Genomic DNA, 24,552 nt, shown 5'->3' with positions numbered 1-24,552 from the left:
TCAAGAGAAGATGCTTCAAGAAACTAGCGTCACTGATCCCTTTGGCACTGGTACATTTGTACACGGTTGACATTTAGAACATGAGAACGGGTCATTTCTACGATTCGTTGTTGAGTTTCTCTGTGTTTTCTCCCTCCTACTACATGGGTCTTGATGTTTACTCCTTCCTCTCCCCAAAAATACTCTCTAAACAGCATCCCCAAATATGACAGACCCTGAAGATATAAATATCTTAAAAGGTCCTTTAAATGATATTAAATCAACAACATTTTGAAAGGTCTTTATTCTTAACATTTTATAAAGTTCTTAGTAAATTATTAACAAGACACTTAATAATATCAGGTAAAAATGATAGATACAACTTAAATTATGGTAATGATGATGATTTAACAATATTTCAAATATACAATGTAAGATAAATTACATATTATATGATTACATTAATTAATTACCCATATTATTTCTTTTTAAATGATTTACTTATTGGAAAAGTGAAAAATATGGCGTAGTAAATATATATTCCAGTCAGAAAAAACAAACCTCAATATTTGGGAGTTTTTTTAAAGCAAAAGCTTTATTTGAGACAGTATAAGAGCGGTAACATTTTTTTGACAAAATTTCTAGTGCTTATCTTAAAATTAAAAAAAAAGAATAAATGGATAGTGTAGGACAGAAAGAGAAAAATGTTTTAGCTAATATTTATGTAGGTAAGTACCTACCAAAAATTCAAATGGAAAAATTGTTGGAATTACATATTACCATAAATTTATGGTTTATTGTCTTTTGTATTCATGTGTGGTATGGAGTTACTGTGCTGTGTGTACGATATCCTTGATTTTGAGCTTCTCTGAGAGTTCCTTGCAGGATTTGATCTGGTTGGGCATATAGGAGATGGTGCCTTCCTTGTCAGTCCTGGTGCAGTTCTTGGCAGCCTTATCTCCCGCGATGAATACTGGTTTAGATGGGTCCACCTAGAATACCACACAGTTAAATATAATGACATTGTGTACATGAGAACAGATAAGTGAGAAAGGTTCCAAGATAACTCAACGCAATGACAATTCAACATACCTTTAAAAATTGATATAAATTCAATAAAAGCGATGAAAAAAACTAACCTCGGGAAGGAGATTGTAAATTTGAATAGACTCATGGTCTATGCTTCTCATACCACTTTCAGTCTTTACTGTTTAGTGTACAATTTATTATGTTGTCTTGTGTTCGTGTACTTTTGATGTTTTTATAAATGTTGTGTTTGTGCGTATTAGTCCATTTTGTATTTTGTAGATGGAAATGCATATGTCGTGTTTGTACAATTTTCTAATTTTCAATAAGTTCATTTCTTATCTATTATCTAACCTATTTAACCTAATATAAACCAAACCTAACCTATTTAACCTAGTTTTTTTTTTCATTCACTTTTCAAGACTTTATATCACTTCTAAAAGGTGTGTGGAATTGTCATTTTGTTATTACCAGATAGAATATGTGGATAATTAAACATACTAATTTCGATTGTTGGCGTGTGGTCATGTAATGTGAAATATTGCAAAATAATGTAGATTCCTTAATAGTGACCAGCTGCTAACCCTAAACAAATCTCAAGTATGCCCAGCAATTGAATTTGGGAGCCACCTATGGGCTGGAGCCATGGAGCCCCATAATACTTGATAAACCTACTTGTTATGTGCAAATGAGGGCAGTCCGTCTGATTAACAGACCGATTGCCATCTCTAAATCGCAGACGCAATGTGGGCATGCTGAATCTGGATATCTGGAATCTGGAGCCTGCTCCAAGGAGCTACCAGCATTGATCCCAGGTGCACCATTGCACGTGCATGAAACTTGACGGACACGAGCGGAACACCCATTCACAGTTGATGTTGCCTTCATGAGAACAGGACATTTCTTCGACTGGTTTTTTGATTAAGTCGGCTCGTCTACGCAACGAGCTACCGGCAGCTGTTTTTCCTTCTTCATATAATCGACCCGCATTAATAAATCCCTATCTACAGCCTCTGCCTTCACCCACCTCACAACGCTGGCCAAACGTATAGCGAGATAGTTCTCCTGCATCTACACTGTACAGACAGGGGTGCTCATGGAGCGCTATTCTGAAGCATCAAATAAATAAAAAAACATTATTCAAGTTCTTTGAACTTTTAATTTTCAAAATTGGAACTACTTATAATATTATCAGTCAAGCGATAAAGTAGGTATCAATAATATTTTAGAATTAGTGGTGGGAAGATACGTTACTGAGGCAATATGCGTGTTTTCATTCAACTATGTCCAGTGGACATACTTTTGCGGGCCATTCGTATTGCTATTTTATGTTTAAACACATATTCCTTTTCATAAACGGTGCAATGTTTTTGTTCAATTAGTATGAATATAATACATCTTGTATTTCTATTGTCATTGGATTGATTGCTTACTAACATTCGGAAGGTAAATTTCTTATTTCGGCAATGGAATTTTAGGCAAACATATTTTTTAGAAATACTTTCAGCTTCACAATTCCTTCAATTTTAATATCCCATGATTTTTCCCAGGTCTCGTCTAGTAAATAAATAAATTAATCATGAAAGTACATATTGTCAATTTTAAATTATTTTTACAATGTAAATAGGTACCGCATAAGTATTGCCACTGGAATTATGGGGAATGGAATGGAATTATCGGGGGAAGTTGTGAGGCTGAAGATAGTGGGGAGGGGAAGGAGATGGGGAAGAGGTAGGTAGGGAAGTACCTGGCTATTCAGAATTGGCCACCAAATACAAGCAAGGGTAAAAAATGTTAAAGCAAGCAACGTTTCGATTCTGAATGGTGATCTATTACCAGGGCGATACTGAAAGTATCTACCACTCTGAATGAATTAGGTCATTCGTACAAGGAGATACTTACAAGTAACTCGAATTTTATACACGTAGCATACGGGCCGTTCGTGAGTATCCACCATACTATTTTGCTAGCGTAGGAACACTAGTTTTTTGTTGAGTACGAACTCAACGCGATGCATAGACTGTGGGTTTGACAGTTGTGGTAGCATGCTACACGAGTTGCATTCTCATCTACTGCTCGTTTGACAGAAATGACATGATTTGAATGTTAAATTTATTCTGGAGGTGGGAAAATATCCATGTTTGTTTAACTATAATTTACCAGCATACGTTAGAAAGGATTTGGCGGAGGAGGCGTGAATTGAGGTTGGAAAGAAAAGTCCATTTGACATCATTCTCATGCAGTTCTTTGGCTGCGAAGACTGCCCCACAATTAACATTTATATCGTTGTATGGATTAACCTATATATAAAGAAGAACAATATTATCGTGTTCGTCGCTTGAGACACTTGACATCGAATTAATTCCACGGCTGCACTTGAAAAAATGATCAACTTAAGTACAATTCCAGTAGCACCGTGTATGGAAACGAGCTTTAAAGAATATATCGGTAGACTACTTGCGGTTGTGTCATAGTCACGCAGCTTGTAAGTATGTATTTCTGTGTATGAAGGGCCTAAATTGTGAAATAACACAAATCATAAAAATGACTTGCACACGCTGGAGTTTGAAGATCTGAACCACTCAACCACGAAGGTCATCGAAATTAGCATCAAACAGAAAATTTCATGGTGCCAGAGCTCACCATTTTAAATAGCCTTAAGTAAGCTCATACACAGATATTCTGCTTTATAGCCAGGATGAGAAAATAATGTTTAACATCATTGATAAGGGCGTCTTACGGGTTCGAGTCCCCTGATATGTGTGAGCATGTCGCTCATTCTCCCCTGGAAGCCGGGGGCGAAGCAGTCAGGGTCCACTGCGATGAAACACTGTCCCAGGTTGGCCTCTCCGCCCACTCCTTGGTGGGACCAGCTGCGGATGTGGTGGCTATAGAGCGAACCTGGAATAAACAATTCAAATTGATATTATGAAATTCAGTAAGGTATTTTGAACGAAATTCAGGTAGGTACTTTTATGCGAAATTAGGATAGGTATCTAAGCACTTTCTGTTACTTGAAAAAATCATTTGTTGAAATTGTGTTCTATTTTTTTTAAATGGCAATAAACAGGTGCAATGAAATTCGAATTTTTGACAGTATTATTATGAATTGGCGGGAAAATAAAAAGGGAAATGCTTTGAGGTGAGTGGTTTATTTATTGCTGTGAGATAATGGTAGTTGGGTTGTCGGATTGTTGTATTGTTGACAATATAATAATGGTCTAATATATAAGCTTAACTTGAGGATAATAAACGTGAGAACTCTTACTGTTTACAGGCAGCAATATTTTAAAAAGATATTATTTTAATAGTCCTATTACCTATTATAACAGATGTTTTATTGGTCAATATTTACTGAACCGCCGCACTTCAATAGGCATAGATTATGGAAATTAACATTTTGTTTCAACTCAATTACTATAAAACACAACTATTTTCATGGGGGGAGGATGGTAAAGATTATACTTCCATGTTTTGTAAGCCAAAGTTACAAAATTTCACATATTTTAGCGGAAGTTTCAATTTCAGTCTATGTATGCATTTTTGCACCTTTTTCCATTTCCCCCGTTTTTGTTGTATGCCTTTATTGAAAGAATTTTATTATGTTTACGGACAAAACTATTTATTAATGTTCATATACCTTATGTACTGGCGAAAACAAACAATTCATCGTAATATTTTAAATTATAAAAAATATATATGTACATTATTGTCAAAACACTGATACATAATCAAAATACAATACAAAAACACATATTTATCACCTCTGAACACAATTGTCAATTCTGTATTAATCTGTACTTTATTTATCAATGCTATCGATTATTTTCTAATCATCCAACTATATTATAAACTTATAAACTACCCTTCCCATTTTTTCTACCTTACAACTCCTGCGGTGATCTGTCTTTTTATTACTACTATCTGGCTGTTATTTACTTTACCGGTTTTGTTTTATATTAAGTACTAAATTATAATATGAACTAAACTTGTCAATTTGACTGGCCTAAAACAGGATCCATTCCTAGTTGGCTAGTCAAAGTTTCCGCATGTTTTATTGTATGATTTTTATGTGAAATAAGTTTATTATTATTATTTTGAAGCTCAAATTGATAAAAGTGTTTTTTTCTTGTAATAATTAAATTAGCGCCATCTATGAACGAGTAGTTAATAAACTCTTTTAAGTATGTATACTGTTGAAACGAAGTGCATTTTCCATAATATAAGAAAAGTTCGGCGGTTTATAAGTTTAAAATACATTTTAGCTATAAACAAACAACAAAAACTCATCCCCACAAAAAAATCTATGATAGCAAGAACAAACTGATCACTTTCCATGCAAAGGTGTGAACTCCGTTACTGAATTTTTTTTAACCTTTGCCTTCGAAACCCCCCTGGAAAGTGTACAATCCAATGACTAATAAAATACCCGAAAAGGTACAATCAATGATCATTAATGGTAAATATAACATGATAAAATATATAAATTCAACAAACCTGCAGATATTCCACAAAGAACTTCAACCATAGCACCTAGTCCGAATCCTTTGTATCCTGAAGTGGTCTCAGCTCCTCCCAGGGGCATGAGGCAGGCTGTTTCAAAGGCCAAGTCAGCATCGGTAGTCACACGTCCTTCAGGGTCCTAATAAGAAATAATTCATTGTTAAAGAAAAATTTCCAGTAAAAAAAGATTATTACTGCCATCTGTGACACATTATGTAACTATTCCATAGCTTCGGCTATTTATCGCTGTTTCATAAAAGAGCGCTGTTCAAAGGAATGATGTGTTTCTGTGCTGATAACTTTCAGTTCCCTTGTTTATTATAGTTTTCAAATGTAAATATGACAATAGGGACCATTTCATTTGGCAAAAAAATGTTTGTTTTGCCTGGATGGACAAAATTCAACCCGAGGCCGACTAGAGAAATCTAATCTCTGGTCGACGTCACCTTCTCTGATGACGTTAGCAGTTCTAAAAATAGATAGTTTTATAAACAAAACTTTTGGCGCCTCCGTCACCATCCTCGGTAGTATAGTGGTAAGTATCCCCGCCTGTCACGCGGGAGACCGGGGTTCGATTCCCCGCCGGGGAGATATTTTTGCATCTCTTTTTATTTTTTGGTAGAAAATAAAAACCTAGATAGTAATTTTATCATGACAATATTATTTACCTGAGCCCAGCCTTCCGGAATTGGTTCTCCTTTCCTCCTCTGGATTTCAATCTGAAAATAAATTTAAAAAGTACCAGTTTAGACATCCGAAATAAACGAAATATAATTTAAATTTTTTTATTAAAAGGATTATTCAATAAAAAAAGTAGAAATGGAATTACACTGTTTCAAAATTATAATTTAAAAGAATAATATATTAGCTGAATTTGTATCATTCAAATAACCACGACGTCACAAATAATGATAAAAACATTATTCGCTTGTGATTTACGATTACTTTAAAAATAATCTTATGTTATGAAAAATAAGAAGAAAAAACAAAAAGAAATGTGGCCCATGAGGGGATCGAACCCGCGACCTTCGCGTTATTAGCACGACGCTCTAACCAACTGAGCTAATGGGCCGATGCTGCAGTCTGTCCAAAATACTGTGTTTAAGCTACAGAACAATGGCAGCCAAATGAATCAACGAATTATTTTTTGTAATCTGAGTTTTATGTTTTATCAGTATAAAATAATTATTTCAGTTTTATTTCGGTCATAACACTTTCCACTCAAATCTTGGTCTTGAATATATAAACGATATCGTTTTTGCACGTTACGTACCTTTCCGACTGCCACAGCTGTGGTAGCCATGTCCAGTAGGAACCTATCGCCATTCTCTGCAGGAGCTCCCATTGCAATGGGATTTGTTCCTAGGGCCGCCTGAAAAAAAAAACAAAAATTGTCTCTTCTGACATCTTCATTTTCCATTGCGAATTGTTTACAACATACCTACAGTGGAACTTTTCATAACGAGTTTAATTCGTTCCAGAATCTTACTTGTTATGTGAAGCACTCGTTAAGCGAAACAACCTGGAATGCGATTTCGATTTGCAAAAAACAATAAATAAATCGAAATAACTAGTTTGTTATTTATGAATTTATGACAAATAATAATTCATTATTTTTATTTTTTACTAGAAAGCTGTCTAGAGACATTTGTTTTTGCTGACGCTTCAAAATTTGCTGAAAATGTGACACAGCATTACCATAAAAAATACAACGCATAGCCACCTCCTTATTAGGGTGATGCTTCTCAATGTATGATGCAACAGTTTCCTATGCTTTCAGCATTTCTCTTATTGCGCCAGAAGATTCATCCACTAACAAACTCTTCTCCATAACTTCTTGCTGTGAAATACAATGCAACGGTGGTCAGCTCTTAACTGTTCTCTTCCACAAGCTCATCAATATCGTTGTTATTCACCTCCAGTCCCATGGTATTGGCAAAAGACACAATGTCGTTGACTGTAGACTCCACGCGTACTGTTTCAAACCCCTCAAAATCACATTCGACAACGCTCTCTGGCCAAAGCTTCTTGCAAGCATAAGTTAGGGTCCTCTTGGTAACCCCTTCCTATGCCTTGTCAATCATCTCGAGGCAAGTAACGATGTGAAAGTGATTTTTCCAAAACTCTCCGAGAGTGAGACTACAGTCACCTCAAAAGAAGCTCGAAGAGTGTTTTAGTGGAGAGTTTCTTAAAGTTAGAAATAACCTGCTGGTCCATAGGCTGGAGTAACGGAGTGGTTTTGCATCTATTTTCTTAATTTTATCCTTGTTCTTGAGGACAGTGCAATTCCTTGGAGTAGACCGGTTGAATGTGCTCGCTATTAAGCCGCGCTCATACCTTGATCTCGCTTTTCAATAATTTTACGTTTTATTTCCATTACTTTTATTCTCTTATGGTCTTTGCTTCGGGACATTTTTACGAGAGTTATTAAACTTTGCCCAAAAAAACAGAACACGAGTTTGTAAAAATGTGTTATCCGTGCGACACTAACGTGCCAGCGGAACGAGTGCTAACCAGATACTGGCGCGCTGAGTGACGTGAAGATAGGACTCGCCCTTTCTGCCTCTTTCGTTATGCGAAATGTCGCTCGAAAGGAGCATTTTTTATCATCTGTTTTGCTCGTTATGCGAATTACTCGTTATAGGAGGCGTTACACGAAATAAATAAAAAAAATGGGAGTTTCTACATAAATATATTGGATAGGTAGGTACTTTAAAAAGGTCAAATTATGACGTCTGTAATTTAGTAGGTACCTACCTAATTATTAGATTCGTTCCAAAAGCATGAATAAATTTGGATTAGGAAGGTCTAAAAAGAAACAAGGGATAGAATATATATTTTTAAGTTAGGAGAGGTTGGTTCAGGTTAGATTAGCTTAAATATTCAGTTTTTTTAATGGAATAACTTAATGAGTAAAACCTCACTTTGTAATCTTTAATTATTGAAGACAATTAAAGATTATATATTAACAGCCATTTTTTAGTTTTAAATTTATCGTTAGAGTGTGGATAATATTGTCTTCAATTATTAGGTTAGGTTCGCTTAAACCAAACGGCGCCGGGCGCTAGTAAAAACCTCAAGGGCGCAGCGTTAGGTGTTAGGGATTATTAGCGCCTTGGCTCCTTGGCAAGTCGGCGCCGGAGAGGACTGCTAGAGTTGCGGCTGCACAGGGCCGGCCATGCGTTTAGATGAGGATAGGTCAGGCTAGATTTGGTTAGATTAGGCTAATTGAGGTAAGATAGGTTACCTTCTTGCTGCGAGTGGGCGCCATGAGGGGAGAAGTGTTGGTGAAACTCATTCCGATAAGCCCCTGGTTCAGTGCTCTCATGGCGTACCAGCCCGCGATGCCGTAGTGGTTGGAATCTGCATCGTAGTATTCATTAACATATACTGTATTTAGAACTTCCACAGATCAAAAAACGACGGATAATAAAATTTAGGTACCTATCTATCTAGTCCAAGTTTTTCATAATAGAGATAACACACACACGCACACCCCCACATACAGAGACACACACATACACACCTTCCATTAGAAATGCCTTCTGTGTGGATTTGAAAGGGATCCAATCTTGCCACTGACTTTACTTTACCTTTTGACTATCAGATAGAGAAAGCCAATGGACGTTGAGTAGTACTCTGTGTCTTTTATGCTGCGTATAAATAGGATAAATTGCTTGCGGTAATTTTCTCCTGTTTATACGGAGCCTTACATCGTATTCGCCTTCCATTGGATTTTTAATTAGCACTGAGAGGTCGAATTTCTTAATTTGAAATTTAAGCAAATAATGGTCAGACATTTGGATCACGAAACACACACACATCGTATTTCTTGTGTTCTTAACGAAACCATTTTCAGAGTCTCACAAAGAATTTAAATGAAGACTGCTAGAAGCGCAGTACGTAATGTATGTAATTTCCTACCAACGATTAGTCAAATATAGTGAACTCACGTTTAGCAGAAACCCATCCGACTCCGCAAGTCTTGGCCTTCTGGATGGCCAGGTCCATACAGAAGTCCCCCACGGTGGCCCCCAGGGCTCCTTCTCCATCGACCCATGCGGTGGCTGGGGTCTGCTTCAGGATGGTTGGTGTAGCGTGGGGGTGACAAGCCCCCGTCAGAATGTCGTTCACGTACATGGCTGCAAAGGGAAATTAAGTCGGTTAGTATGCTGGAGCTATTGATAAAGTTTGGAATGAAGTTGATTAGTATGTTGGAGATATGGCTAGATCTTGAAATGAAGTCGGTTAGCATGTTGGAAGTTATGGCTAGATTTGGAATGAATTCGGTTAGTGTGTTGAAGATATGGCTCAATATTGTAATGAAGTCGGTTAGTATGTTGGAAATTATGGCTAAATTTGGAATATTATAGTCGATTAGCATGTTGGAGTTATGGCTAGAGTTTGGAATGAATATTTGTACAGCGACAAATATTCATTCACAGATTAGCGCAAAATCACCTCAATCACACTTGAGGTGATTTTGCACAAAAACGGCACTATACAAATCATGCAAATAATATTATTATTATTAAGTCGGTTAGCATGTTGCAGATTTTGCTAGATCTTGGAATCAAGTCGATTAGCATGTTGGAAGTTATGGCTAGATTTGGAATGAAGTCTGTTAGTGTGTTGAAGATATAGCTAGATCTTGGAATGAATTCGGTTAGAATAATATTTGAATTATGGTTAGAGTTTGAAATTTTTTAGCATGTTGGAATTATGGCTAGAGTTTGGAATGATGTCGGTTAGCGTGTTAGAGCTTTCGCCGGACTACTGCCTGGTTACTATGAAGAAATTATTGCTAGCGAAATGTGGAATAAAGAAGTACATCATAAAGAACTGGAATATAAAATGAAGAACGTTACGATGAAAGAAGAATTCGGAATGTGAAATAGGTACAGATATAAGCGTATTAGTATAAAATGTAGAATACGTAGGTACACGGAGAAAACTTACTGATACGAAATATATATTGTTAAAAATCTAGTTAAATTTTTCGTTTTTCTGTTAAAAACTACCAGTAAAGCACTTATATGTTATAGAGGAAGTCAGAATACGTGTTCCTAAAATATAATGTTTGCGCATCTCGTCCATTATATTTATTCGGACAAGGCCACCTACGTAAACACGTGTTATTAGATAGATATATTCCAAATTACTAATATTTTATTAGGAAAATAAAATTTCTTTAAATAAATTTTCTTCTCCGTGTAGTACGTCCCAAAATTCAAAATCTGAAAATAAAACCGGATAAAATATTTATTTTTTTATTACACGCACTGAACAGAAACTACCTAGACAGTGTGATCTACACCGATCTGATCGAATACTGATGTGACTAATTAACAGAAGATCTTTTGATTCCCAGGCCCAGGACGGTCAATGAATTTGATTAATTTTATTATGTTCAAGAATAAAAATAATAAAAACAATAATCATATTAAAATATTTTTTTCCTGTTATATTAAAAAATTTGTTAATGAAAAAATAAGAAAATTAGATTTAGATTTAGGAAATGGGACAAAAAGAATTTGGCATTCTCGGACTATAAAAATATAACCATTCGTTATTTCGGCTACTGGCATTATACCTAGCTCTCTCATTAAAAATTTAGACGTATTAGATCTATCAAATAATTTATATATAAAAATGCAAAAATCAGTCATTTTAAATACATGTAGAATTATGAAAGATTTTTTAAATATTTATGTTGAGGGATCTGTAGGATTTATAGGCCCTGTTAGGAGTTCTACCGAGCCGAACCCTCTGATATGAAAATATCTGGAGTCGGTAAATTATTTTCCCATTTGATCTCTGGTGAGTTGACGTGTTGTTCTTGTATTTATTTTGCTTATATAATGCACTTGCTTAATGTGGATTGACTAGATGATCATTTGTGGAAAAGTGTGTGGAAGGGTTTAGTTTTTCCTATGGGGAAGATTTAACACGGACATAAAGTCGGAAAAAAAGAAAGAATTTCGGCAATTAAAAATAATGTTTGACCAAATTTCAACTAAAGAAATATAAAATTGTCCTTATTTCGGGCACACAGACACTTCCATAACTTATATTCGTGTATAATTCAGTGATACACGCTTTCTTCACCATTATAATACATACCATCTATTCCAAGGTCGGAAACCGGGGACCGAAAAACTCTTTAATTACCATGTTATCTAAATATATTTCTAGGTTATCATGCTTCTCTCGTGACATAATCAGTGATATGCGGAACCGTAACGTTACAAAGTTAACATCAGTTTCTTGGGCCAAGAAATTAATGGCCTGATAAATGAATGAATATTTTACCTAGACCTGCGTCATACTACGTATCATACTGTACAATAAATTATACTTGTGGTATTTTTAGAAAAACGAAATTTTGGCAGTATTGCGAAATATTCATAATTTTTTTTTCATAAACAGGTGTAGATGAGTGTTTGTCTGAATCCATTTTTAGATAAGTACCAACTCGTGGACAAAACGAAACAAAAATTGGACAAAGGGAATCTATATAACAATTACTGTGTTTTGTTCCTTTGAAATAAGCTATTGTCATAGTATGATCGGAACTGTGAACTTAAAAATATCAAGTTATTGCATAAAAAATCGACCATGTTAGTAATAATAAAGACAACATTCTTTAGATATCAAATATGTAAGTATGGATGAAACGGTAGGATATTTTGGTGAAAACGGAAAATGCAAAAAAGAGAATTGTACAATTCCGTAGGTCCCCAAGGTTGGACAATATTGAAAGAATACCAGATGACAGGACGCCAAAAATACAGGTACCCCAGTGGAAGCGACCACGATGCAGACCATGGAACTAGTCAAACCAACCACAGTATCCACCCAGGATCCATGATGCAGACCGAGGAAGATGTGGTTAGACTGTGTGGAAGAGGATTGGAGCAGGACGGAAAGGACTGCCTGGAGGCGAATGGCGTGGGACCGCAGACAGTGGCGATCATTTTTCGAGGATGCCAAATACTCCTCTGGGATCTATATCCCTTGACGATGATCATGATGTCAATAATGATTTTGACAGAAAAAACACGTTCAGAACAGATGCTTCTAAGGTCTTATAAAACAAATTCTAAGCAAGACTCTGCATAAGAAATATTTAATCTAATATCTATAAAATACTCAACATTCTGTCAATTTCTGCAATCATGATCAATGTTTCATTACCTTCGATGAAAATGATTATCTAAAACATTTTCGAAATTTCAAAATTCTTTTTTGAACACATAATGATTTTTATTGGCATATCTGGGGTCTATAACTTAAAATGTCCCATGCAAATTGGTAACATCAGATTTATTTCAAATTGGTAGGTATAGATGGGATTTCTTTGTTCATTTTATGGCGAGTTAAGAGTGCGGAGTGTCAGTCCCTGACAAATATAAGCGTAAGGGTTTTGGATTTTTTGTGAGAAAAATCTAAAGCGGAATTTTGGAAAGCCATGAAGGACACCACGAGCTAAATCAACTGTTTGAAGAGTTGTCAACTAGAAGCTACATAAAAATTAACAGAACACGTTGCAAGGATGATAGAAAGCCGACCACCAATAGACTTCTTTATAATAAGTCCTGAGTTTCAGGAAAGCTAATATCAGACGGCTGGACGATGTGGAGGTTGAGACAGCATCCCTGGTCGGAACTGGAACATATATATGGAACTAGAAGGAAGTAGCATTAGCCCAGCAGAAGTGGAAGAGTTTCCCGAAGGTAGGTAGCCAGGTCAATAATAATAATACTAATACATTTGATTGCTCAAGGTGGTCCCCAAGGTGATAAGCGTACGCAATGGATAATCATTAGGCCTTTAATCTATTACAACTAAGTCAAGGTTAAAGCGTGTTATGTAACCTGATAATGTAGGTATTAGTATTATTCATAATGATGTGAGAAATGTCTGCTTAGGCTAGCGCCAGACAATTCGTTAATCGCCATTGTTTTAGGAACAATGGTTTAATTTCCCATCACTTGCACTTTCAATTAAATATTATCATGATCGTGTTTAGGGCAAATAGCGGTTAAATAACAACTGTAAAATACGTTCAAATTAAGTGGCTATCTGATGTGAAATGGGCGGAAATGGGTCTTTATAGTACCGGTTGTATTTAACGTAATAATTATTATCGTGGATATGGACACAGTTGTAGCGTTAATAATTTTAATTGATGGTGGTTTGGTGAATTAATTGCAATAATTATCACAGTTTTTTTATTCGTTCTAGCTAAAATTCCCATACAAGGATGCGCGAATATATTGTAAAATTATTAATCTAATCATATTTATAATTTTACACTATCACGTCCTTTTTCGTAAGGGGTAGGCAGAGAGGATGGAGTTCCAAACATTACGGTCTTTACATACAACTCTAGTCTCTCCTTCAATCACTTTTAACCTTGCTCCTCTGGTAGGTAGATTTATTTACATTCAACCTACACAGGAGGCCCAGAGGAAAATAGATTTCCCTTAAGGCCTTTTTGTTTTTTGGGGATTCTGTGCGGTGGGTCTTTTTAAATGAAAGGAAGGTGAGGAAGTTCTAAGAAGGTAAAATGTATGAAAGGTGGTTGGAATCTAGGGATCAGTTTGTCCAGGATTGACGGACTTAACAACATATCCCTCCAGTTGCGATGCAAGGCGATGGGTCGAGAGACCAGTTGGAGAAGTCAAAGGGTCTACCCAAACCAGGCGCATTTTGAACACACCTCACCCGATGAACCCCAGCGCCCCTCCTAAATCACCAAACGTAGCGAACCACTTGGGGTGACCTATGGCAAAGGTGTTATCCAATAAATGGTTGCCAGGGCGAGGGTACCCAAACCCGCCTCCCAATTGGAAGAGCTATTACGTATATTACCATTTTTTTATTATTTATTAAATCTTTTGATACATACATTTAATTTACCAACTAACAGAATGAAGACGGGTTAATTTAATCGTGGCAATTTCTTCCCACCAGTCAAGCAGGACTGTTATAATATTATATCAGTGGGAATTCAATGAATAAAGAGTATTTTTCGTAGATACTAATGTTATATTTTTTTCACGAAGAATGGCGAAATAAAAAATATCGATATTCAAGCATTATGCTATGCTGACGGTGGAAAAAAATACGTGTTTTCAATTTAGTGTTAAAAAGTGCATTTGAGAGATCTTTCCAGAAACGTTAGGTTTTAACTATGCAATAACTATCTGAAGTCTTACATTACACATATTTACACAGCGTTCTTAGACACCAGATGTAGATAGTAATTTTCCTCTAATTTTGAACCGCAAGTGTGCAAGGGGTGTAAAAAGAGGAAACCCGGACCACCGAAAGCGAACTGCCCAGTCTAGATGACGGAGAAACATGTTGCCAACACAAATCCGCCCCCTCATAAGGGGGGAATCAAAAGGTGTGTTAAATGTGGTACAGTGGAACTCACCGAGCCTGTTCATGCCGTGGCTATAGTGTCCCTGTCGGTCGGCCTCAAGCATGACGGCTGTCTGCTGGGCTGCTGCAGCGGCCGGTGCCCCCGCCGCCACCAGGCAGTCCTGCATGAAGCGGCGAGCCTCATCCTGGTGCACGTTCACATCTGCAAACAAAGAATAATTAGGTCTTATTTTAGAAACTAGCCGACGTGGAACCAGCGTTGCTGGGGCTATCCTTAGAAGATAGACATATACCTCCGCATACTTTTCTGTAGGCCTTTTCAAGATATACAATTCCGTAGAACACTGTTTTGAAGTATCTCATAAGGTTTAGCCAGCGTCACCAATAAAAGCGATTGTAATCTCGAAATATAACGTCTCCACTCTTACTAACCAGCGAAAATACCTTGACCTAATGACCTTATACAAAATCTGTAACAACTTTATCGACTGTCCTCTGGCTTACTCAATAAACTTTAAAATACCACCCAGAACGACTAGGCTTAACGACATATTCCATATTAGCCGGTCGCGCACAAATGCCGGTGTCAGGGGTCCAATCAGAAGAATGTGCGAATTGTATAAAAAAAACCAAAACCTGAAGGATTCCGACATATTTTTGAAACATATGGTACTTTGGTAGGAAATTGAAGTTTGTTTTCCTATAAAAAAAAGAAAATTTGTACATACTTCATTCACTATACTCTTTAAGTACTTTTTTTAAACAAACTTCTGTCCAGTATTAATTATGATTTATCTCTAAACTTGAATTTAAAAATATTTGTACACTTTTATTTGACATTTTGAGCATTGCCTATGTACAAAATAATTTCCTTATATACCTACCTAATTTTTCTCTATTTACATGTAAAAAATATTTTAAATTGTAATCTACCAAGTTAATTTGTGAGAAATAGTTAGGATACAGGCGAATTCTCAAGTTATTGATTTATAAAATTATCTTCTGTCTGTATCTGTGTTTTCTCCTTAATAAAAAAAATTATAGGACTTGATTTCAAAACACTTTTGTAATCACTGTGTAATGACTTTTCTCTACTTTCTATAAGTATATGAAAATTCTATCAAAATCCGTTGCGTAGTTTAGAAAACGCGGATGGCGACTTTATTTTATACTATTTAGAGATAAGAATGATTGTGAAGAAGAATTTAAATAGTACCAATAATCAGAAAACATTTTTGAAAGATCCTCTGCTAAATTTGTTCCCATTTTAAACATGTCATTTAATAAATAGATCCCAATGGTCAAGTTGGTTAAGACCAGTCCCAAGACAAGAGATCCTTGGTTCGATTCCTAGTTTGTGATTGTTATTTTTTTTTTCTGTGTCTTGTACTCTTTCATGTTTTGTTTAGATTTATTAGTATTATCTGAGGACTGAACGCCGTTGGCGCTAACAAAAAATTGTCCAAAGAAGCGAAGTTAGCAGTCCACAACGGAGTGCTGGTACCTACCTTGATGTATGGAAGTGAGGCATGGAACTGGCAAAGAAAGGATGAAAGTAGATTGAATGCTGTTGAAATGAGATCCCTGAGGCGTATGTATGGTAAAACCATGTTTGATCGTGTGAGGAATGTGGAGATCCGCAAAGAGTGCAAGGCTGATGTAAGCGTAATGAGTAAGATTAAGAAAGGGACGCTTAGATGGTTTGGGCATGTAGAGCGAATGAGCGAAGATAGGAGTGTAAGGAGGATATATGATGCAAATGTGAATGGTAGCAGAAGTCGGGGACGCCCGAGGAAGACATGGCACGATCAAGTGAATCAGATACTCGAGTCGGGCCATGTCAAGAGTCAGAATAATGGAAGAGTATGTATGAGACGATGTATGAATGTGAATGAGGCAAGAAGTGTGTGCCAAGACCGAGTTGTTTGGCGGTCCGTCCTCTCTGCCTACCCCTGCGGGGAAACGGCGTGATGGTTAGTTAGTTAGTTAGTTTAGTATTATCTTTTACTTCAATGCTTTATCAATGATTTGTCAAAGTTATAATGTTGTCGATACATTCAGAAAAATAATATGTATGTTTAAAAATAAACACATTTTGTTCATACATCAGTCCCATAACAGGTATTAAATAATTTTGTTTATTCAGGTGGATTCCAAACACGTAAATATTAAATACGTACACATCTTTTACGTATTTAGTTCAATTCGTTACTTCAGTAAATTCTCTAAGTTTAAAGGAAATGGTATGTAAGAGATGTAGCACAAAGACCAAATAAACTAACCTTTGTTTATTAATCAAACATTCAGAGGGTTAGATACAGATTTTTAATTAAAAAAATAACTTTCGTAATAAAATTTGTTTCATTACAAGATTGATGAAATTTTACACACTTGACCTTCAAAACAAGAGGAACTTCACTGTCTTAATCTGATTTTTAAAAACTCTATATAAAGCCGGGGAGTGCAGTAAGTTAATTATATTTTGTGATATGGTCAAAAGAATTTAAACTTTGTTCTTATTAGTGCTAGGAGTGTTTTTTGAATGGTAGAAGAAGTGGGGGACGCCCGACGAACACAAAATATCTCTGCACTGAATTAAAGTCGATGTAATGTATTCTAATATATAAAGATGATTGTGTTTGTGGCGGGCGGCCTGGATTTGATTTGAATAAAAATCTACAGTTTTATTTCGAATTTAATGGAAATTTGCACACTTTACCTTCAAAATAAGAGAAAGGTCACATTATCCATGAGATTTTGAAAAACACCCCTCAAAGCAGTATTTCGATACTTTTTCGTCTTATTTTCCACGCTTGTCCTTCAAAATAAGACGAAAATTACTGGAGAAGCAGTCGATTTAAAAATTAAAATTAGTGTGAATTAATTTTTAAAATTCATAAATTAATTAATTAATTTTTAATATATATAATGGACAAAAGAGACATCTCTGGTCATTTTTGGATGGATTTTGCTCTGCAGGTGAATGGTAACAGATTACCGACACCTTTTGCATTGATCAGATGGATTCATCCAGTTTGTATCATTTGTCAAAAGAGGTCTATTGAAGACTAAAATGTTTTGAAATATTTTTTTGACAATAAATGTCACAAATCACGGCAGTACGTATTATTACAATGTGCTGATTCATCATTAATAATTCTACTTCTGTTAAAATTAAGTCTGATTTCGAAAAACAACGCCGGGATCAGCTATAAATTATCTATTAATATCTACATATATAAAGAAGAATCTCGGCGTGGCTTTGATTTATATGAAAATCTACAGTTTTTTCCGGGATTGATGAAAATTTGCACACTTGTCATGTTATGTGTGGTAAAATGAGGCGTAAGTGATGAACTAAGAAACGTGTGTAAACAGTATGTATGTTGTGAAAGTGAATGATAGAAGAAGTCCAGGTCACCCGAGGAAGAAACGAAACAAATAGGTACTTATCTGAGGTAAAGCAAGGCGTAGGTATGTATAAGGCTGATGTAAGCGAAATGGATAAGATTAAGAAAGGGATGCTTAGATTGGTTGTCGGGGACGCCCGAGGAAGACATGGCACGATGAAGTGAATGAAATACCTACAAAATGTACCTTTTCAATTATTGAAAATATTATTATTTCCAATAATTCACAATCCGAAAACTTTACTCCATGCCATTAATAACCCCGAGCAACCCCGGGCTCACAGCTATTTATATGAAGGAGGTTGTCTGTGGCGGCCGGCCTTTTTTTGATTTTTATACAAATCAATAGTTTCATCCCGAGATTCATACTGATTTTAAAAACTCCGTGTGAAGCCCTTACAATGCCAGGGAGTGCAGATAGTTAATTATATTTTGTGATGTGGTCTAAATATCGTTGCTAAACTGTATGTAAGTGACAGAAGCGAGTAAAAGCAGGATCTTATTACTAAATCGATCGATAGTTTGTATTATTAGATTTATTAGTACCTAAACAATAACTTGAACACCCTCAGAAAACGTTAAGCAAAATAGTTTGAGTTTTCAATTATCTGACCACAGACAAACCGGCAAAACAAATAGTGTTGTACAATCGCTGTTGATAAAACTAAAAATAGCACTTACCCGATAAGGTATTAAATAATATTTTCGCGCTATTAAAATTTATGTAACTGATAACAAATTATAAGTATGAAATTTACTACTCAAAACACGTTGCTACCGAATTTTAAAGATAAATCATCCAAATGAATTGTGACAATTTCAATAGTGACTTATTCAGACATTCGTGATAGATAATTTATTCGTGATAGAGTATTTTCTTTAAAGTTTTTTAATCAATAACTATAACTATGATCTTATTTTTGTTGCATTAAAAATTATATTTTTTTAGATTAATAATACTTTAAAAGACAAACTTTAAATTGAAATGGAGTACAACCAATTAAACAATTTTAAAACATATACACTGTGAGAATTTCAAACGAATGAATTGTTGGCATTTATATTTTTTCAGTATTACCTATACGAGCATCCGTGCATACCGTAAGAAAGATAAATGACCAAATAGTCCGTGGCTGTAATTGCACACGATATATCTGGAAACAATACAAATTGTACATTTAGAAATGATCGACAGTTATAAGAATATGAAAGATCCAATTGCTATTGAAATTATTAAAATTGATTCAAAAGACGTAGGTTCAAATTTAGGTCAACCCAACGAATTAAAAGGTAATTCAAAATTAACATTAAAAATGTGTAAGTAAAGGATTTAACAGAGGACCAACATAGGACCCCTGTGGTACATCCGATTTTGCAACTGTAAGACACGATTCATACCCATCATTAAGAAATAGCAGTGTTCTGTTCTTAGATAAGACTTTAGCTATCGATAAAGTTCAGAAATATATAAATTATCCAAATGTTAACACTAAATTAGGTACCCAAATGAATTAATACAATGCAATAATCGTAACTCTTCTAGATTTTAGAGTTATTGTAGATCGTTTAGGGACACTGATGTAATTATTTACAAGCCGGACCCAAACATATTACCGTTTTTTTCATTTATATTTTAAGGAAGAGGAGATGGGAGGGGTGTAATTATGCTGCTATGGCGTTTCATTCGAAACGTCATTCGAGACTCATTCTAAATGTCATTCGATTGTTAGAACGTTACCAACACGTGTTGATTATGTCCATGACTAGCGTATAACTGTGTTTGATTAATTACTACCAATTAAGGTTAATATTCTTTGCAACAAATGCCGCAACTTCAAGTGCACAATTGGAAAAATATTTTAAATGTTGTAATCATTTGCTAGATAATTTTAATATTGATGTATATTATTAAATTAATTGGTACACATCTTCAATCAAAATCAAAACGTTATAAATGATAAGATTAAAAAAAGGTTTTGAAACATATACAAAACGTATATTTTACCTTTTACATGATGGTTTTAGAAAAAGTTTGTATACACGGTGTCCGAAAACTAGTAGTACAAGCGGGAAATGAAATTTTTTAGGTAAAATTTGAAAAAAAAAACGGTCGCTAGGGATTTACATAAACTATTTAATGTCTTTCAAAATGCATCAAAGTTTTGACCCAGTTAAAAAAAATTTCATACCCTTCAGTTGCTGATGAAAATGAAAGATGAAAAAATAGTCAAAACAATCGGATCGAAAAAAAAGGTTTTTGGATTCTCTAAGAGACTAGGGTTTTCCAGTTTCCCCCTTCTTTTTTTCATTTCCGGACACCGTATATTTCGATGATTAATATCACTAATAATATTCTAACGAAACATAATTATCCACTATCGGGTATAGTTATAAACACATGAATTGTTATATAATTGCATTCTATAATTCATACACATAGTTTTATTAAATTTGTTGTACTTCCATTTATTTTTATTTATTTATATTTGTTACTTAGTTCTACTTTTTAATATTTTAGTTTAGATTTGTTAAGGACTTAGTTTTATATTTTAATATCAACCTATCTGTGAAAATTTATAATTGGTATGTTCTTTTCATCCTCTTCTGTATATTATATTAAAATGCATTAAAAAGTGCATATTCTTTAAATAAATAAATAATTATTTTACACTGAAGTACTTAGCTTTATTGCTAAATCAACCTTTCTGTGAACATTTATAATTTGGTCTGTGTTTTTCATCCAATTCTGTATAATATATTAATATGTTTTAAGAAAGTGTATATTCCTTAAATAAATAAATAATTATTCAACACGGAAGTACTTAGTTTTATATTTCTAAATCAACCTATCAGTGAACACTTATTTTATTTTATTTTATTAGGAACATTAACAGGTTTATAACATAACATGCATAGAGAGAGAGAAAAAATAAGTAAAAGAATTAGGTTACAACCCAATAACCAATGTTCACATCATGCAATAAAGATAAAGAAGGTTAAAAAGCAATAAACAAACAAAGAAAGGTTAAAAACAAAGAAATTTTAAAAACAAGGAAATAATAAGAGAAAATGTATATATATATATATATATACACGTATAAACACATACATACATATATATATATACATACACATGCATATACACATATAAATACATACGTACACACATACATATTATACATAGTTGCATACATACATACGCATACATACATGCATACATACATACATACACACACGTACATTTGATATTAAATACAAATAATATGTAAGAGTGATAATGAATAAATGATGAATGTAATGTATTAAATTTAGAAAAGGGTTAATTATTACAATACTCTGTTAACAATTTTTTTAAAAGCTCCTAAGGTACACGACAGTATATCGGGTATATTATATCTTATAATTGGGTATGTGTTTTTCATCCTTTTCTGTATAGTATATAAATAAATATATCACTTATAAAATATACTTGAATCGACAATTAATTATCACATCGTAATGGTGCTATTTTTCTTTAGTTGAACTGTTAAAATATGTATAATATGAAACAGCCTATTGGAGTCCAATCTTAATTTTAGAGTAATGTTATTCCAAGATCCATAGCATATGGAAATGATGTTGCGAGCTAAACATTGATTTGTTAAACTAAATACTTCCAGCAGAAGAAGCTGTGCAAAATGACGATGCCACGACTGCACCATTTCAGAGTTTATGTTACTCGATACCAACAGATTTTCTGCTATCTTTACGGTAGCGGTGGAGAAAATAAGTTCAAAGTTTTGCGATCCCGAATATGTTTACCCAGGCAGAAGCGCAGGTTTACTGCTGTATTTTTTATCACTTTTAATGTTATCATTTTAGGTATTATATAACGAAGTTAACCTAGTGCAATGTTATAAAGATAAATATTATTGTGAATCTGAATTACATGAATAACACATTATAGCTATCAACTGCAAATAAAGGTATGCTCCTGAAGATAGCAGTAATGAATCCACGCCAATGATCTTTACTCTAGATCTATTTGTATAAATTAAAAATATACTATATATATATACTACGAGAATAATCTCAAAGTATTCCTGTGAGTCCCATAAAAATACTGCGTGTGGACAGTTCGGCAAAATCATTTTTTAATTATAGAAAGATCTGGTGCGAATTTCTGGGCAACGCAAATATTATGAGATCAATTTGTGGTTAGCATCACAGAAAATTATTTATATTTATTCAAAATTAAAAATATTTTTTTTAATTATAAAAATACCAACATGAAAAATAGTGATAAGTAAATAATCCTAAGTAAATATATAGTTAAGTACATAATTTAAAATTTTTTTAATTATAAGTAGATAATAAATTAAACAACCTACATAAATTAAGAAGATAATTAAATTAAACTTTTCCATATTCCTGTAATATTCAAAAATCTGTTAATGAAAAAATAAGAAAATACACAGATTTAGGAAATGAGATAAAAAGAAATTGGCATTCTCAGACTATTAAAATATTACCATTTGTTATTTCGGCTACTGGCATTATACCTAGCTCTCTCATTACAAATTTAGGCGTATTAGATCTATCAAAAAATTTATACATAAAAATGCAAAAATCAGTCATTTTAAATACATGTAGGATTACGAAAGATTTTTTAAAATATTTTTGTTGAGGGATCAGTAGGATTTATAGGTCCTGTTAGGAGTTCTACCGAGCCGAACGAGTTCCCAAGTTTTCCGGTTAACATTCTGGACAGTGGTGAATAGTATCAATAATTAGATGAGTGTTGATTGAGGCACAGTCTCTTGTACTTCTATCATTTGTTGTTGCAACTACTTGTTTATGTATTTTTTTACCATTTCTCATTTACTGTGCCTTTATATATTCTACATCTGTAATCTCTGGGGTATGTAGGTGTGCAAATGTTTTATGGAGACTATGAATAATACATAGATAAGTGAATTTTAGTCATGGAAATAAACTAAATAGGAAGTGCAGAGCAATATATGTCGTTGTAAAAAAACTCAGGAATCAGAATAAATGTGATGCCAAAAGACAATCAAGTATTCAAGAAAAGTTGATAAAAACAAACAATCAAAAAAACAAATTCAAGAAGAAAACTCAGGACACCTCATGAAAACAATTTTAAGTTGGTCGAATATGAACGTATGCACGATATCAAAAAATATTAAATGTTGAGAAGAACTTTACATAAAAATAATCGCATCTCTCAAAGAAATGCTAAAAAGGTGATGGCGAAAGACAATCAAACCAACAAGAGAAGTTCAAGAAAAAATTCATTCCACATAAAAAAATAATCAGTTAAATATGACCATGATGTCGAAAAAAGCCAAATGGTAAAAGGAAGTTGATATTTTACTTAAATAAATAAAAACAACATATCAGTTAAAGATGAAAACATGACGACAAGAGACAATAAAAATCTAATCATAAAAATAATGTATTCCGTAAAGAAAAAAAAAAACTTAACTAAAAGACAACCACATAATACAAAAATGTTAATAGATAACTCATCTTTATAAAAAAATAACAGGAGATCAAAAGACATTAATCTAGAAAAGTTTATAAACTCTTCACTCTACATTAAAAACATGTTTCCGATAGGGAAAATAATAAAACGTGACATCAAAAAATAATAAAGTTACTTAGAAAAGTTGAGAAAAAACTTCATTCCACATAAAATTACAATTATCTGTTAATGAAAATGAATAAAACATGACTTCAAAAGAAATCCTAGTTTTCCGTCTTAACACGATGCTAAAATACAAACAAATTATCAAGAAAAGTTGAGAGGAAACTTCAATTCACATACTAATACAATGAATTTTACGATAACTGTGTGTATGGTAAACAAAATTAAAGAGATATTACTTCAGAAGAACTTCAATCTTTCCGTCTGATGTCAAAAGCCAGACAAATTGTGAAAAAAGTTATTAATATGTTTTCAAAATCAAATTTAATAATATGTACCTAATTGTAATGAAAGGCAATTAAACATAACTGAAATGCAAACTTACTGTCATTTCCCATGGTGCAGTATTGTGGTTTTCCCGTCACGTGATTGGATGCAAATAATACTTTTCTCTGATTGGAGCGATTTTTGTTAGCGCAGCACACACCGCGCACTGTCACCGAAGTCTTACCAAATTTGAAACTGAGCCGTGGAGTTGAACCTCCCGCCCTCGACATCGAGTATTTCAAGATGTCCGACCGCACGTAAACAAAT

General features: G+C 34.1%; 1 protein-coding gene and 2 non-coding genes across 3 annotated transcripts; 1 reads left to right on the top strand and 2 right to left on the bottom strand.

Moving 5' to 3' along the window:
• Positions 1–375: 375 nt before the first annotated feature.
• Positions 376–24,552, bottom strand: LOC149418691 (uncharacterized). The gene is made up of 9 exons (XM_089638623.1): positions 24,344–24,552; positions 14,954–15,103; positions 9,462–9,650; positions 8,756–8,871; positions 6,782–6,880; positions 6,177–6,227; positions 5,503–5,647; positions 3,746–3,906; positions 376–971 (listed from the first exon to the last, which is right to left on the bottom strand). The coding sequence occupies exons 1-9, from the start codon at positions 24,513–24,515 to the stop codon at positions 807–809; spliced, it is 1,248 nt and encodes a 415-aa protein (XP_089494749.1). The 5' UTR covers positions 24,516–24,552; the 3' UTR covers positions 376–806.
• On the top strand, positions 6,027–6,098 carry TRNAD-GUC (transfer RNA aspartic acid (anticodon GUC)). The gene has a single exon. It is a non-coding gene; the product is annotated as a tRNA-Asp (tRNA).
• Positions 6,507–6,580, bottom strand: TRNAI-AAU (transfer RNA isoleucine (anticodon AAU)). The gene has a single exon. It is a non-coding gene; the product is annotated as a tRNA-Ile (tRNA).

This window comes from Hesperophylax consimilis, chromosome 13, assembly GCF_061612785.1.
Source record: "Hesperophylax consimilis isolate HC1 chromosome 13, BYU_Hcon_1.0, whole genome shotgun sequence".
Taxonomy (NCBI): Eukaryota; Metazoa; Arthropoda; class Insecta; order Trichoptera; family Limnephilidae; genus Hesperophylax; species Hesperophylax consimilis.
Note: the sequence above shows the minus strand (reverse complement) of the source record. Positions and strands in the feature narration are given on the sequence as shown.

Coding starts and splice junctions, on each gene's coding strand:
- LOC149418691 (XM_089638623.1), bottom strand. CDS start 24,515: ATGTCGAGGGCGGGAGGTTCAACTCCACGGCTCAGTTTCAAATTTGGT. Junction 8,872..9,461: donor CGGATGGGTTTCTGCTAAAC/GTGAGTTCACTA, acceptor ACTACGATGCAG/ATTCCAACCACTACGGCATC. Junction 6,881..8,755: donor CGCCCACTCGCAGCAAGAAG/GTAACCTATCTT, acceptor TTTTTTTTTCAG/GCGGCCCTAGGAACAAATCC.